Source organism: Juglans microcarpa x Juglans regia, chromosome 2S (assembly GCF_004785595.1).
Source record: "Juglans microcarpa x Juglans regia isolate MS1-56 chromosome 2S, Jm3101_v1.0, whole genome shotgun sequence".
In the NCBI taxonomy this organism is placed as follows: Eukaryota; Viridiplantae; Streptophyta; class Magnoliopsida; order Fagales; family Juglandaceae; genus Juglans; species Juglans microcarpa x Juglans regia.
The window spans coordinates 33299903-33314401 of NC_054597.1; the positions used below are offsets into that span (position 1 = coordinate 33299903).

A 14499-nucleotide genomic window follows, 5' to 3' on the forward strand; every position below is an offset into this window, starting at 1 on the left:
TAATTATAAAAATTATTGGACTAATCACATCAAATATATATATATATATATACATATTTTTTTAGGAAAAAGTTACTCTTCTCGTTAGGGCTATTGCTGGATTTTTTTTTTAATTTTATACTTAATGATTAAATAATTATTTTTTAATAATATTATGATTTTATTTTTTAAAAATATTTAAAAAATTTAAAAATACATTTAAAAAAAAAAAAGAAAAGGGAAAATGAACTAGGGGAGAGCCACCCATATTTTTAAGATTTTCCATAATTTTCTTTATATTTTAAAAGAATTGAATAAAGTGAGAAGCGCAGTACGCACAGGGCTCAACTTAGAATTCTGTAGCGAATCCTTGGGATCGATTTCTTGTGAGATCCAACGAATCAAGAATATAAAACTATAAAACAAATTGTAAAAATAAAATTAAAAAAAAAAGATTTCAAAACGTATATAAAAAATATCGGCGCGGCTGGAGCCGAGCCAATCCGAGAATGCCGGAATGACTGTCAATTTCTCTCTAGGGTTTCGCGGGATCACACTAATATTTCTTATTTGGGTATCTTTTGATTCGTTTCACAATTTAATTCCGCGGTAATCCGAATTCTCAGCACCTCTGTCTGTTCTTTTCTTTTATTGCCTTTTTTGTTTTGGATATTTTTGCTTTGGAGCTTTTAAAATTTACTTCTTGGTGGAAAATATGAAATCAAGGCATTCTAAGGAGTTACATGCATTGTTATTGTGATGAACTCAAGGTATTCCATGGAATGGAGGCTTATTATCTTTGCTAATTAATGGAAACTGAAGAAGTAAGAGGAAGAAAATTACATTGAGTTTTGTTTTCTTTGTGATGAAATTAGGAGATTCTTTTTCTATGGTTTTTTTTTTGGGGGTTAAAATATTGCTTCTTTTAATGCGTATCATTCTATGCTTTTGTAGAATTGCACAATGGAAATTTTATTTTGTATTAAATGTTAGTGCCTGGTTTTTGGTTAATTGTGTTTGAACAATGCAGCTTGCTTGCTATTGAGTATTGCAGCATTTGGGGACAAATAGTTGTGGGTCTGGGAGGAGATTCGATTATATGCATGCTGTTATGTAGAAGGATGGAATCTGGTAGTTTGAGGTAGCCATTGGACCTGCAGCCAAGGAAATGGATTCGGCAAGGAGTTGGTTTCAGAAGTTTCAACCGCGGGACAAATCACGGAGTTCAATCAGGAAGAAGGAGCCTAATAGTGAAGGGAAGGGGATTCGGATGCACAGGGTGATGAACAAGCACTTTCAAATGTCACAAAGCAGAAGGTTGCGGCTGCAAAGCAGTATATTGAAAACCATTACAAGGAGCAAATGAAGAACCTGCAGGAGAGGAAGGAGCGGTATGGTTCATTTCCCCTTTTAAATACATAGTGCAGAAGTTTTTTTGCTTTTGGATATTGTATCACTATGATGCCTATTTAACTTCAAAAAACAAAACTTCAAAATTGTCTACATAACTAGTCGGCTACCCGTGCAATCTGCGAGAATAATTAAGAGGCAAGGAAGCCAAGTGAGTAGATAATGATAAGTCCACCATAACTACAATAAAATGGAATGTCTTTTTTTTTTATCCTTGCTGGAAAAGTAATAATAGAACGTTATAAGAGTTGAGTGTTGGAAAGTCAAAGAGATAAATAATGGAAAATCAATAACCACTAAAAGTTGAAATGTCATTTTTTTCTTCTCTATCCTTTTTCTAATCTTAATTTCAAAAAACCGAGTGGAATTATTGCGGTAATAAAGACAATACAATGAAATGTCATTTTAATATGTGAAGGGTTGGAATAAATTAGTAAAATAAAATGAAAAATAAAATAAAATAGTGCGATGGCTCAATAGAATACAAAGTGAATGCTTAAAAAATTATATAGGTAATAGATTACAGCGAATTGCATGTTTCCATGGCCATTTCTTTTTTTTCTTTTATTAGTTTTTTCTGTTTTTCTTAGGAAAAAAAAGTGTTTCTGTTTCTTTCATTAATTGGGACAAGGGTTAATCAGTTTTTAGTTTTGCTCCACTGCCTGTTCTATGTCCTAGAAAACATTATTACTTGAGGATTAGTCTCACTATTATCAGATGGTAATTCTATTGATTCCCCAGCCACTATTGGGGTTATATACTATCTTTTGAAGCATAGTTATGCTACAAGAAGATGTATAATTTCCTTCCCAGAAGTAAAGGTAAGTCAAGGTTATAAATGGTAATAGAAAAGTAGAACCTTTAGCAGTAAAGGCTATAAATGGCTCAGAGGGAGTCAGCTGAAACTGGTAGAGGTAAGTCAACTATTAGTAGTTCTTATATTCTTGGTGGCAGCACCCTTTTTCTTATTTCTCCTTAAGTCATATTCTAGCATGTGCAGGGGTGAAGAGACAATAGCGTTGGATGCAGTATAGTGTTAAGTATAATGATTTGTAACCCTTCAAAGACAGTGCTAGCCACTCTATGTTTATATTCTAAAAAGGCTAGTCAGGATTACAATTAGAGCTCCTAAGAATCATTGTAAAGTCTAGTCTCACCCATTATAGAATCAATATGGGATTTAGCATGGAATTACAACCTCCTCCGCTCAAGGCCAATGACTGAACATCCCTGCACCACATAATGTTACCAAATTGGTGATACCATTTGTAAGAACCCAATGAATGTTCTAGCCACATTTATGTTTATACGCCAAAAGCTATAGTCAAAGTTATAATTGGAGCTCATTAGAACCATTATAAAAGAATTTCTCCCTTTCGGGTTATGTGGGCTTCATTCACTACCCTCCCATAGATGTCGGATGTTAAAATCTCCCCCTATTTAGGTTCTTGATCTTTTTGTTAGGCCATTTTATTTTGACATGACTCAAGTCTCACATTTTTGGTTGGGGATGGCTCTAATACCCACTGTGTTGACCCAAAGGACTGCACTAGCTATACCTATGCTTATACTCCAAAAGTCTAGTCAATATTACCATTAGAGTTTTTAGAATCATTATGAAGTCCAATCCCACCTAGTAAAGAACCAACATGGGACTTGATACTCTTTACACCTTTATGTTAAATCATCCACCCATGATCCTGCGTGAGACTTAGGGGGTGTTATACAAGTGGTTTCATTCTCTATCCTTTGGTTGCTGTATTATTTTCATTTGCAGAGTGTTTATGTTTAATAAAGTATTACAGAGTGAAATTTTCACTTTATCTCTGGTTAATAAACTTAATAAGGGACTTATCAAGAAGAATCTTTTCCTGAATAGAACTAGAGAGTTGAAACTCCGATGCTTGAGAGAAAAAAGATTTCTAATTTTACTTTCATTGAACAGGCGAATTATACTGGAAAAGAAGTTGGCTGATGCCGATGTCTCCGAGGAAGATCAAAACAATCTTCTTAAATTTTTGGAGAAGAAGGAAACTGAGTACATGCGCCTTCAAAGGCATAAAATGGGTGCTGACGATTTTGAGCTGCTAACAATGATAGGAAAGGGTGCATTTGGAGAGGTATTTAGTTGCTTAATGTACTATACATGATCTGGCTCACCAGCTTTTCATTATTTTTAAAGAAAAAAACTATCTATTTTTTTTTATTGATATTTACATTAGTTAAATACTGCATCGTGTACAGAAGATATAGCATGCCTTGTTGTTTTCTTTCAAGTATTGGAGCTCTTTCCATCTTCATGGACTTTGTGATTGTGCATCTCTCTCTTTCTCCATGCATATGTTGTGGTATTAGCAGGGCCTTTGCTTCTTCTTGTCCCCTTCTTCCTCTTGCTTGTGGGAGTGTTGCCACTGGGAAGTTATTGGCATAGGTCATCTTGTGATAACTTTCACTGGTCAAGGTGTTCTAATTCTTGTAACAAGGTTCACTTATATAGAAGCATAATCCCTATAAAGACTAACTACTATTTGGAAAAGACAAAGATTTCTAATTACTAAACAAGACTAATGTCCAACTAATAAAAGGAAACCTAACAGGAATCAAAATAAGCTAGACTTATAACCAAACCCCCAACAATCTTGACTCAAAACAACCTAGATCTGAAATTTACGAAAATGCATCTCTTGTGAAATTGCAGAACTTAGGTGTCATTGTCTGGACTGGAAGAGATGTAGATGATGTTGACTATCTCCTTTTTCTTTTGCTCCTCTTTCATTTCCCTCTAGAACTTTATATTGGTATTTGCTAATAAGCTGCAAGTTTGTAAATCAGGTAGTGTAAAATTTGCTTTCCTGCTGCAGGTTAGAGTTTGCCGGGAGAAGGCAACTGGTCATGTATATGCTATGAAAAAACTTAAGAAATCAGAAATGCTTCGTAGAGGCCAGGTATACATTTATCTGTCCTGCCAGATGGTATCACTATGGTACATGTATGCTAAATTTACTACCAATTGGCTTCTCGTCCTTTTAGGTTGAGCATGTGAGGGCTGAAAGGAATCTGCTTGCAGAGGTTGATAGCAACTGCATTGTCAAACTCTACTGTTCTTTTCAAGATGATGAGTTTCTTTATCTGATTATGGAGTATCTACCTGGGGGAGATATGATGACTTTACTCATGAGAAAGGACACCTTGAATGAAGACGAAGCCAGATTTTATGTGGCGGAAACAGTTCTGGCAATTGAATCAATCCATAAACACAATTACATCCATAGGTTTGTGCACTTAATGCCTTGTGTTTGCATGCAATTTGAAATGGATCAGCAGATTTTGTTTTGTTGGACAGCAAACATATATTAAGCTTTTTCATGTCACATAGATTAAGCCTGTTAGTGAAATACCTTTACAGGGATATCAAGCCCGACAACTTGCTTCTTGATAAATATGGGCACTTGAGACTGTCAGATTTTGGACTATGTAAACCATTAGACTGCAGTACACTCCAAGAGCAGGACTTCTCGATAGTGAACAACCATAACGGGGCTGCACAGAATGAAGAACGCTCTCTAGCTCCAAAACGCACACAACAAGAGCAAGTACAGCATTGGCAAAAGAACAGAAGAACGCTTGTAAGTTTTTTTTTTTTCCTTTTTAACCCCCTCCTTTTTTCTTTTTTTTTTTCCTGTTTTGTTTCGAAATAATGGCATGTTACCATAAATGGGCATGACGTCACTACTTGCCAATTGTTTGGTGCCAATTAGCTATAGCTCATATGGGACTTCCCCTATAAGATTGGGATAATGAGCTGACCTGGGGTGGGGGTGGGGGTGAGGTTGTGGGTTCAAAATCCATTTTGTGTGTGTGTGTTTGTGTGATATACCAATGAAAAATTTTCCATTTGTTTGGAAATTGGAAGGACTTGTCTTCATGCAATTGGGGGGGGGGGGGGGGGGGGGGGGGGGGGAGTCCATCTATTTTCACATGTTTTTGGGGCACAATTTTGTGTCCACTGTCTCATTGTCAGACGTTTTATTATGTCTTAGTAACTGTTGGAATTTGCCACTGCAGGCTTATTCTACTGTTGGTACACCCGACTATATTGCTCCAGAAGTTTTGTTGAAGAAAGGATATGGGTTGGAATGTGATTGGTAAGTATCGTGCATGTTCTGTAATGGGTGTTTGGATTAATGAATTCAATATTACAGGTCAAAATGGGTCTTGTTTACCCTGGAAATTTAGAGTCTTGTGTACCCCAAAAATACCAGTTGAGTCTGTTTGCATGTTGCTGATAAATTTTTCAAAATTTTGTGACTTGGCTGGTATTCACAATTCTTTATATCTTTTAGGCTATGATCACCAAGTTAATGGAGATTGGTCATGTATTATTCAATGTCTAGAGATGCCAAAATTTTTGTATCAAGGCCAAAAATAAGTTTTATTGATATGCAGGTGGTCCCTTGGGGCTATTATGTATGAAATGCTCGTGGGGTACCCGCCTTTTTATTCTGATGATCCCATGTCAACGTGTAGAAAGGTACTTCTCTTTCATAGATGTTTCAATCCTCCTAGTTTGAAAGATAAAAAGGATGGAGTTTGTATAGAAACTTTATGTGACATTTGGTCAATTTTATATAATTTTCTTTCTCCACTGAGATTCTTGCAACAATCTTGCCTTGCTGCATTTTAATACATTCAAGTTAGCACACAATCCGAAATTTCACACACTCTTTGAACCCTTTGGATTTCTATCAAGTAAACTGGTCTGTAGATTGCTTTCACTCTTTAATGTAGTGTGGTTAATTGCTTGAATAAAGAGGCTTAATTAATTGCTTGATTAATTCAAGCCTACTATGCCAAAGATTTAATAATCCTGAATTTTTTGCAGTGCCAATGAGCCATAGTTGAGTCAGCGAAATTTCTCCTAAAAACAACCCTTTTTTCTGAAGAAGTGAATTTGTATTCAATGGGGGTGCATTTGTATATTTTGCAACGGATTTATGATGCAAAGAAATTAATTTGATTCCTTCTCCATGAGAATGACTCCTCATACTAGATCCTTTTCCTTCTTAATGGTTCTTGGTTCTGCATGCAATTGGTAATGTTTCATCTCATATAACCCACATACATGCAGAGAAGTATTGGCATGTCATAAATTTTTGTTTAATGTCATGTGGAAACAACTCCTCTCCCTCCCGCCGAAAAAAGTAAAAATAAATATTGTATTGGAAGCGGAAATTTTATTGCCTTGATGTCTCCATTCTTCCCTGTTTTATGCAGATAGTAAATTGGAGAACTCATTTGAAGTTTCCTGAGGAAGCAAAGCTATCTCCAGAGGCAAAAGATCTTATCAGTAAACTCCTGTGTAATGTAAGCCAGAGGTTAGGATCAAAAGGCGCCAGTGAAATAAAGGTATTGTATAGTGTGCCCTTTTTTGAATTCTTGGATTTGTTCCATAAGCTAGAATAGGAATTATCTCCCTGCTGTTTCCTCTCTTCAGGCTCATCCATGGTTTGAAGGTACTGATTGGGAGAAGATATATCACATGGAAGCTGCATTCATTCCTGAGGTCAATGATGAGTTGGACACTCAAAATTTTGAAAAGTTTGATGAGGTATTGGTGTTTTTCAATTTATTCTTAATTTCGGGGAGCTACTTATGTATGGGCTTCTTGTTGCTAATATTTTCTTTTGCTTATTCTTTTTCAGTCAGATAACCAGAATCAGACTTCATCCAAAGCTGGCCCGTGGAGAAAGGTAATTCTTTGAGTATTAATGCTGCTTCCGGGGTTTGTCATTCATTGATTCATAGCTTGGTGCAAGCAGAAGCACTGCCTATTTGTTTGGTCTTGTTGCCTTGGTGATTTGGCAAAAATGCATATAATCATGTTGCAGGATCAATCAAGTAAATAGTTTTGTGTTCTTGGTACTATAACATGCTGTCCACTAGTAACTTTGCAGTTGCTCTATCAAGGAACAGTTTGAGTTCTCATGCTATTCTGGCTAGGTTTACTGGGGATGTTTGTCGTTTGTTTTTATAAATGTTATGTGTATGAATTTAAGTTAAGTTTGGCAGGATAGGGAAATTAGGAAATGATAAGAGGCACATAATTAGAAAATTTTTGTCAAAACTTTTATTGTTGTTTTTAATAATAACTCTGAGTTTTCTTTGTCTGCTGCTACTTAAAAAAAAATTGTAGTCCTAATTTTATTTTGCTTACTCCTATGAGAAGCTTAAGCTTTGATGTATATGGAAGTGTATTTTCGGCAAATTTTGCCCTGTAAATTACCAGTCTATTGTAAAGCCAAGGAAGTTCTTTCCTTGCAGGGATGGAACTACATTAGAGCCTGAAGCCCCTCCAAAATTTTTAAAAATCACAAAAAAAAAAAAAAAAATCAATGGTGTTTATATGAGAAAAAAAATTATAAAAATTAATTTTGCCCCCCCCCCCCCCGGGGCGCGGCAAAAAAAAAAAAAAACAAAATGATTTTCTTAATTTTGCCCCCACAACTTTACTTTTTCGGGTCCGCCCTGTATCCCTTTCCTGATTGCAGCCTGTATGGCTTTGGGCAATTGCTTCATAGGCTGATGATCTAGGAAGTAGGCCATCTTGATTATTTTTATTTGGGATATGATCGTAATAAGATTTTAGGTTAGAATAATCATATTTGTTATGATTTTTATTTCTAGTTCCCTTTTTATTCTCATGTTATCCTTTCTTTGCAGATGCTCTCATCCAAGGACCTCAACTTTGTGGGTTACACGTATAAGAACTTTGAAATTGTCAATGACTATCAAGTTCCTGGGATGGGTATGTCCTTTTCTCTATTTTATCCATGTTAAGTAGGCTTGGTACAGGTGTCAGTTCTGAGTAGCTGTGTAATGTTTTGTTTGTCTGAGCAATAACATAGGGTAGGGGGTGTCAATGTGAAGTTGTAAATGTCTCTTTCTCTATTGTAAATGCTATCTTGGATGGGTATGTTTTGGTTGTTATTGTTATTACGCTACGCTGTGTGTTTTTTTGTGTGAACAGGCTGTCTTTTTCTTCAAATTGACAAACTGGGATTAATAATTTTGGTCTCGTTCCTTTAATTTCAAATCCCCTTGAACTTGGGCTATTGCCTACTCTTTTGATCAATAAAAACTTGTTACCAATAAAAAAAAATTCAAATCCCCTTGAACTTGTAGCTTGTATTTTCTGAGCTGTACTCATCTTGCCCATCAAAAAATAAAACAAGAAATATGGCCATTTGGTAGTGTTGCTTCTCTTTACTTGGTATTTTGTTAGGCAATTACCTTTTTCTGTAGCTGATATTTTCTTTTTCCTTCCTTTAGCTGAGTTGAAGAAGAAAACCAGCAAAGCAGGGAGACCATCTATTAAGTCACTTTTTGGTAGGCTAAAACCCCTTTATACTCGATGACTCTTTTTTTGTAATCATCTTTATAGGTGTCCATTTTGTATGTATACCTGACTTGCAGTTCTCTTTGGCAAGAGTATTATTTTGGGTTTTCTCACATCTTCATATAAAAAACAGAGGGTGAGTCTGAAACATCAGAAACATCTGAAACGTCTGATACATCTGCAAATAGTCAACCTGTATCGGGGAGCTTTCTGAACCTCTTGCCTCCCCAACTGGTGGTATCTCAAAGCCAGAAAGAATCCCCCTAACCCAGTTTTTTCTCTTCACGGTGAGATGGACAAGGAACTCCAAATCATATGTCATTGCATTTTGACTTCCAAAATAATTAGGTGTAATTTCCGGATTGTGCATCAAGTCAAGGGTGGATGTATCAAAATGAAATTGTTTGGGTTGGTTTGAAAATTCAAGCTTTAAAGGGTGAAGGAAGGTTCTGGTTTTAAAGCAACAGATCAGCTTTGAACCTGCCGGGATAAGATTCCTGTAAGCTTTTCTGTTACCAAAGATACAGCAAAATTGGGAAGTAAATACTAACTCATCAGCTACTGACATGTATTTTGCATTTTTCTTTTTTCAATCTACAAAGTGTTGTACAAAGACACTGAAACTCCTTACGATGTATATTATGTTTTTTTATTCAATTAAATGATAAAAGAGTAGTGTTACATGTAGTTACACTTTTACTTACAAGACTCATTTTGTTAGTTTTCTTTCAAATTTCACGATTTTCAGTATATCAATAACCGACATGTAGAAAAGTAAGTTTTTTGTAAGTGTAAGTTTTTCTTAAGTACATTTAGTATTTTCCTTTCTGCAAACACTGCACTTCACTCAATGGGAGTAGGAAGAAAGAATACCAAAGAGTCTATTAACTTGCTTGACTCTCTTGTCATGAAGTTTCTTCATCTCCAATTTCTTCCTGCATTTTCTGAAATACTTGAATCTCTATTATATGTCGGAAAGTGCAGAGGATATATGCTTTAGTCATTCTCAAGGTGATTTTATTTATGTTGTTGATAATATTTTTTTTTTGATAGGTAATCAAAGATATTGTATTCATAGAAATAGGCAAAGCCCAGGTACACAAGAAGTATACGTGAAAAAAAGGCCTAGCTAGAGGTTACAATAGAAAGAAGAAGGTCATGGACACTAAGTCCGTTACCAACTAAAGCCCTCGCCCAGAGGAACAATGACTTAAAAAAGACTTCTTTAAGCTCATCCATTGTTCTCTCTTGATCCTCAAAACATCTAGCATTTTTCTCCCGCCAAATACAGTAACACATACATATTGGAACCAATCTCCAAATTTCTGCTACTTGAGTCTCTATATAGGCATCTCTAGCTTGCAAGGAAATCCACCAATCTACTAGGCATAACCCAAGACAAACCAGCTCTTGAGAAAAAATCATCCCATAAAACCTTGGCCACCTCACAGTGTAAAAGCAAATGATTAACTGACTCCCTATACTTCTTACACATATAACACCAATTTAGGACAATAATCCGTCGTTTCCTCAAATTATCTGTGGTGAGAATCTTGTCCAAAGATGCTGTCCAGACAAAGAAAGCTGCTTTTGAAGGAGCTTTCCTCTTCTATATGCTCTTCCACGGAAACATAGACATTCTTGAGTTCGTGAGCTTTTGGTAAAAAGAACTGACAGAGAAGATACATTTTTTAGAATGGTTCCAATGAATCTTGTCTCCATAACTCCCTGGAATACTTGTGGATTATAATGCCGCAAAGAACTCCATAATAGACTCCAACTCCCAATCATGGACTGTCCTAATGAAATCAATATTCCATTTGGGGGTGCCGTTTGAAAAGGCCAGAAGGTCGGCAATCGATACCTCATTTGCTCTAGCAAGGGCAAAGATGGCAGGGAAGGTATCTCGTAGACAATGGTTATCACACCATATATCAAGCCAAAACGGACACGCGAACCATCGCCTACAACAAAATGCTCATGACCTTGAAAGATCCCCCAAAGCCTCCTTATGTTTTTCCACAAACCCACTCCATAAGAGTCTCGTACCTCGTTAGAGCACCATCCTCCCCAAGCTTCCCCAAACTGAGAATCTATAACAGACTTCCATAAGGCCCCCCTTTCATTTTGGTACCTCCACCACCACTTACCCAAAAGAGCTTGATTGAATTTCATCAAATAGCGAATCCCCAACCCTCCCCCAGAGATTGGGGTAAAAATAGTAGACCAATTAACCAGGTGGAATTTGAACTCTTCCCCCAATCCACTCCATAAGAAATCACTTTGTAACTTCTCAATACGGTTAGCCACCTTTGTGGGGAGCGGGAACAAAGACAAAAAATAAGTGGGTGGGTTAGAAAGAGTGCTTTTAATCAAAGTCAACCTACCATCTTTCGACAAGTATAGCCTCTTCCAGGCGGCCAATTTGTGCTCCACCCTTTCAACTACATCATTCCAAATCCTTTCAGATTTAAAAGAGGCCCCCAACGGTAAGCCAAGATACTTCATAGGAAGCGAAGATATCTTGCATTCCAAAGTAGTAGCTAAAATCTCCACTTCGGGGGCAGCCCCCACTGGCACTATTTCTGACTTTGCGAGGTTAATGCTTAAACCTGACACAACAACAAAGCAAATGAGTAGCGCGCTCTCAAGTCTTGGACTTGACCAAGGTGTGCACCATAAAAGAAAAGCGTATCATCGGCAAATAACAAATGAGAAATGTTGAGAACACCATTCCCCACCGGAAAACCATGGAGTAACCCACCATTCACCAGGCCCTCAATCATCTTGCTGAGAGCTTCCATGACAAACAAGAAAAGAAGAGGAGAAAGCGGATCTCCCTGTCTCAGACCACGAGAGGAGTTGAAGAAACCCACCGGAGATCCATTTACCAAGATAGAGAAACACGCTGAAGAGATACAAAATTCGACCCATTTCTGCCATTTCCCTCCAAAACCACATCTTCCAAGTAAGTAAAGAAGAAACTTACAGTTAACATGATCATATGCTTTCTCCATGTCTAACTTACAAAGTAACCCGGGTTCTCTAGACTTCAATCGACCATCCAAGACTTCATTTGCTATAAGTACCGAGTCAAGAATTTGTCTACCTTTGACAAAAGCATTTTGCGGCTTCGAGATTAGTTTTTTCACCACCGAGCTTAGTCTATTAGCTAATGCTTTGGATAGAATCTTGTACATCCCATTCACAAGACTAATGGGGCGATAGTCCCTCACATCACTAGACCCCACATTTTTAGGAATGAGAGCTAAAAATGTGGCATTGAGACTCTTTTCAAATCTAGCATTAGAATGAAATTCATGAAAAACTTGCATAATATCTTCCTTGACCACCTCCCAACAAACTTGAAAGAAACCCAAAGTAAACCCATACGGACCGGGAGCCTTATCACTTGTCATACCTCTAATAACATTGCTCACTTCCTCTTCTATAAATGGCCTTTCTAACCACCCTGCACTCTGCTGGTCTAAAGTGGAAAAAGACAAACCATCCACTCTCGGTCTCCAATTATGCTCTTCAGAAAAAAGTTGTTGGTAGTATTGTTCAATGTGATTTTTGATAACCATCTGATCCGAAGAAACTGCCCCATCTACCATTAGTGTATCAATAGCATTGTTCCTCCTGTGAGAGTTAGCCATCCTATGGAAGAATTTCGTGCATTTGTCCCCCTCCTTAAGCCAGAGTACCCTTGATTTCTGTCTCCATGAAATCTCCTCCATCAAAGTAACCCTTTCAAGATCAGCAACTAGTTGTCTCTTGCGAATTTTATCAAGTTCAGAAAGGGTTCTGGCCTCCTCCTCGCCTTTCAGACCTTGCAGTTCCTCCAAAAGAGAGCGCTTCTGCTGATACACATTGCCAAAAACTTGTTCATTCCATTGCTTCAGGTCCTGTTTCAGCGCTTTTAACTTTTTTGCCATAATGAAGCTGGGAGAGCCTTGGAAACTATAAGAAGTCCACCAATATTTGACCTTGTCTACAAAACCGTCAGTTTTAAGCCACATATGCTCAAATTTAAAATACCTTCTACCCCCTTGGATGCCTCCACAGTCCAAGATGATGGGGAAGTGATCAGAGCATAAGCGGGGTAATCTTCTTTGAGCTACGTCCGGGAAGTGTGACTCCCAATCGGGGGTTAGCAAAAATCTATCGATCCTTAACCAAGATGGACAAACAAGGTTGTTGGACCAGGTAAACGTGCCTCCAGATAGTGGAATGTTCATAAGCTCTTGTTCTGAAATGAAATCAGAAAAATCTCTCATGGCTGGAGTGATGTGAAGAGCTCCCGACCTTTCGCTTGGAAAGCGAGATATATTAAAGTCCCCCCCAATGCAACTAGGAAGTTCCCACCAACTAATGACTCCCGCTAGTTCTTCCCACAAAAATCTTCTCTCTGAATCAATATTTGGGCCGTAAACACCTGCAAAAGCCCATTTGAAGCCATCTTCTAGATTAATAAAAGAGCATGCAACCGAGAAATCACCCACACACTCCTCTACCCTTTCCACCACCCTTGTGTCAAACATAATTAGAACTCCCTCGAAAGCTCCTTTTGATGATAGGTAAGACCACCCAACATGTTGACCTCTCTATAAGCTGCGAACTACTTGTCTTGTAATAACTTCCAACTTAGTCTCTTGTAAACATATGATGTCCCCTTTCCATTGGCGAAGTAAGTTTCTGACTTGGAGCCGCTTATTAGGATCGTGCAGCCCCTCACGTTCCATGATATTATTTTTGGCTTCATGGGACAACCATTTTACCCCTCCCCTTGCTACGCTCCCGAGTAGAGCTCTTCTCACCTCCATCCTCTTTCATTGCCCAATCTAGCCTTTTGAGTTCTCTTTCCCTTTTTTTTAGCCGAAGCCAAGGCTTGATCGGAGTTAGATTGGGCATTCACAGCCTCTACAGCAACAAGTAGGGCATAAATTCAGACCCATTGGGATGAAAGGAGTAGAGTGGAGTAGGTTCATCCTCCCCATCCCTATTAGCAGAAAAAAGAACCAAAGAGCCAGCATTTTCGAGGACACCGGGCTCTTCTACCATCTCCAGTCCCGAAGAAACAGCCTGATCCGAAGGAACAACCAACTCAGAGGTTGTCGGCGGCTCAGCTACCATCTCCAACAAAACCGCTGGGGCTTCAAAATGGTTTTCGCCAGCATGGGTTTCGACCACGGGAATCAAGGAAGCATCCTCCCGAGCTATGGCCAGGTCTTTGAAGCAACCCAAGGGTGCGACTAGGCAGGTCGACCCTTTCTGTGAAGACCTCGAACCACTGGTGACCTGAGAACAGCCGGCGGCGTCATTTGGACCCAACCCTATCGATGCCGGCATCGTACCCTTTAGACACGAGCTGTTAGTGCCGGAAGGGTCGATAGTGTCAGTGCCGGTAGGGTCGACAATGACCGGCGGCAATTTCTGTGGGCCTCGCGGGCTTCCCGTTTGAGGGCCCAACACAAGCCTCTTCATAAACTTGCGGGCCCAACTCAGGCCTCTTCATAATCTTGCGGGCCTTTTTCCAAGCCTTATCAAAATCCTTAACAAAATCCTTTCCAGCGGCCTCTTTCCCACTTCCCTGGCCTATTAATACACTTAAGCCCCAGTCAACTTTACTCATAAGAGTAGAGATTTCTTCTGCAAGACCTGACAGATGGCCTCTGACCTCCCACAACATGCCTTCTATGTCGCCCAACATA

General features: G+C 38.3%; 1 protein-coding gene across 1 annotated transcript; it reads left to right on the forward strand.

Annotated features, from left to right (window-relative positions):
* The first annotated feature begins 416 nt into the window (after positions 1 to 416).
* On the forward strand, positions 417 to 9469 carry LOC121253192 (serine/threonine-protein kinase tricornered). Its single transcript, XM_041153137.1, is given in 15 exon segments — positions 417 to 588; positions 1010 to 1238; positions 1241 to 1370; positions 3335 to 3509; positions 4251 to 4334; positions 4420 to 4661; positions 4796 to 5015; positions 5455 to 5534; positions 5836 to 5920; positions 6664 to 6795; positions 6884 to 6997; positions 7092 to 7139; positions 8110 to 8194; positions 8719 to 8775; positions 8919 to 9469. Coding segments are annotated over 14 exon segments (1677 nt in total). The 5' UTR covers positions 417 to 588; positions 1010 to 1147; the 3' UTR covers positions 9053 to 9469.
* The last annotated feature ends 5030 nt before the right edge of the window (positions 9470 to 14499 follow it).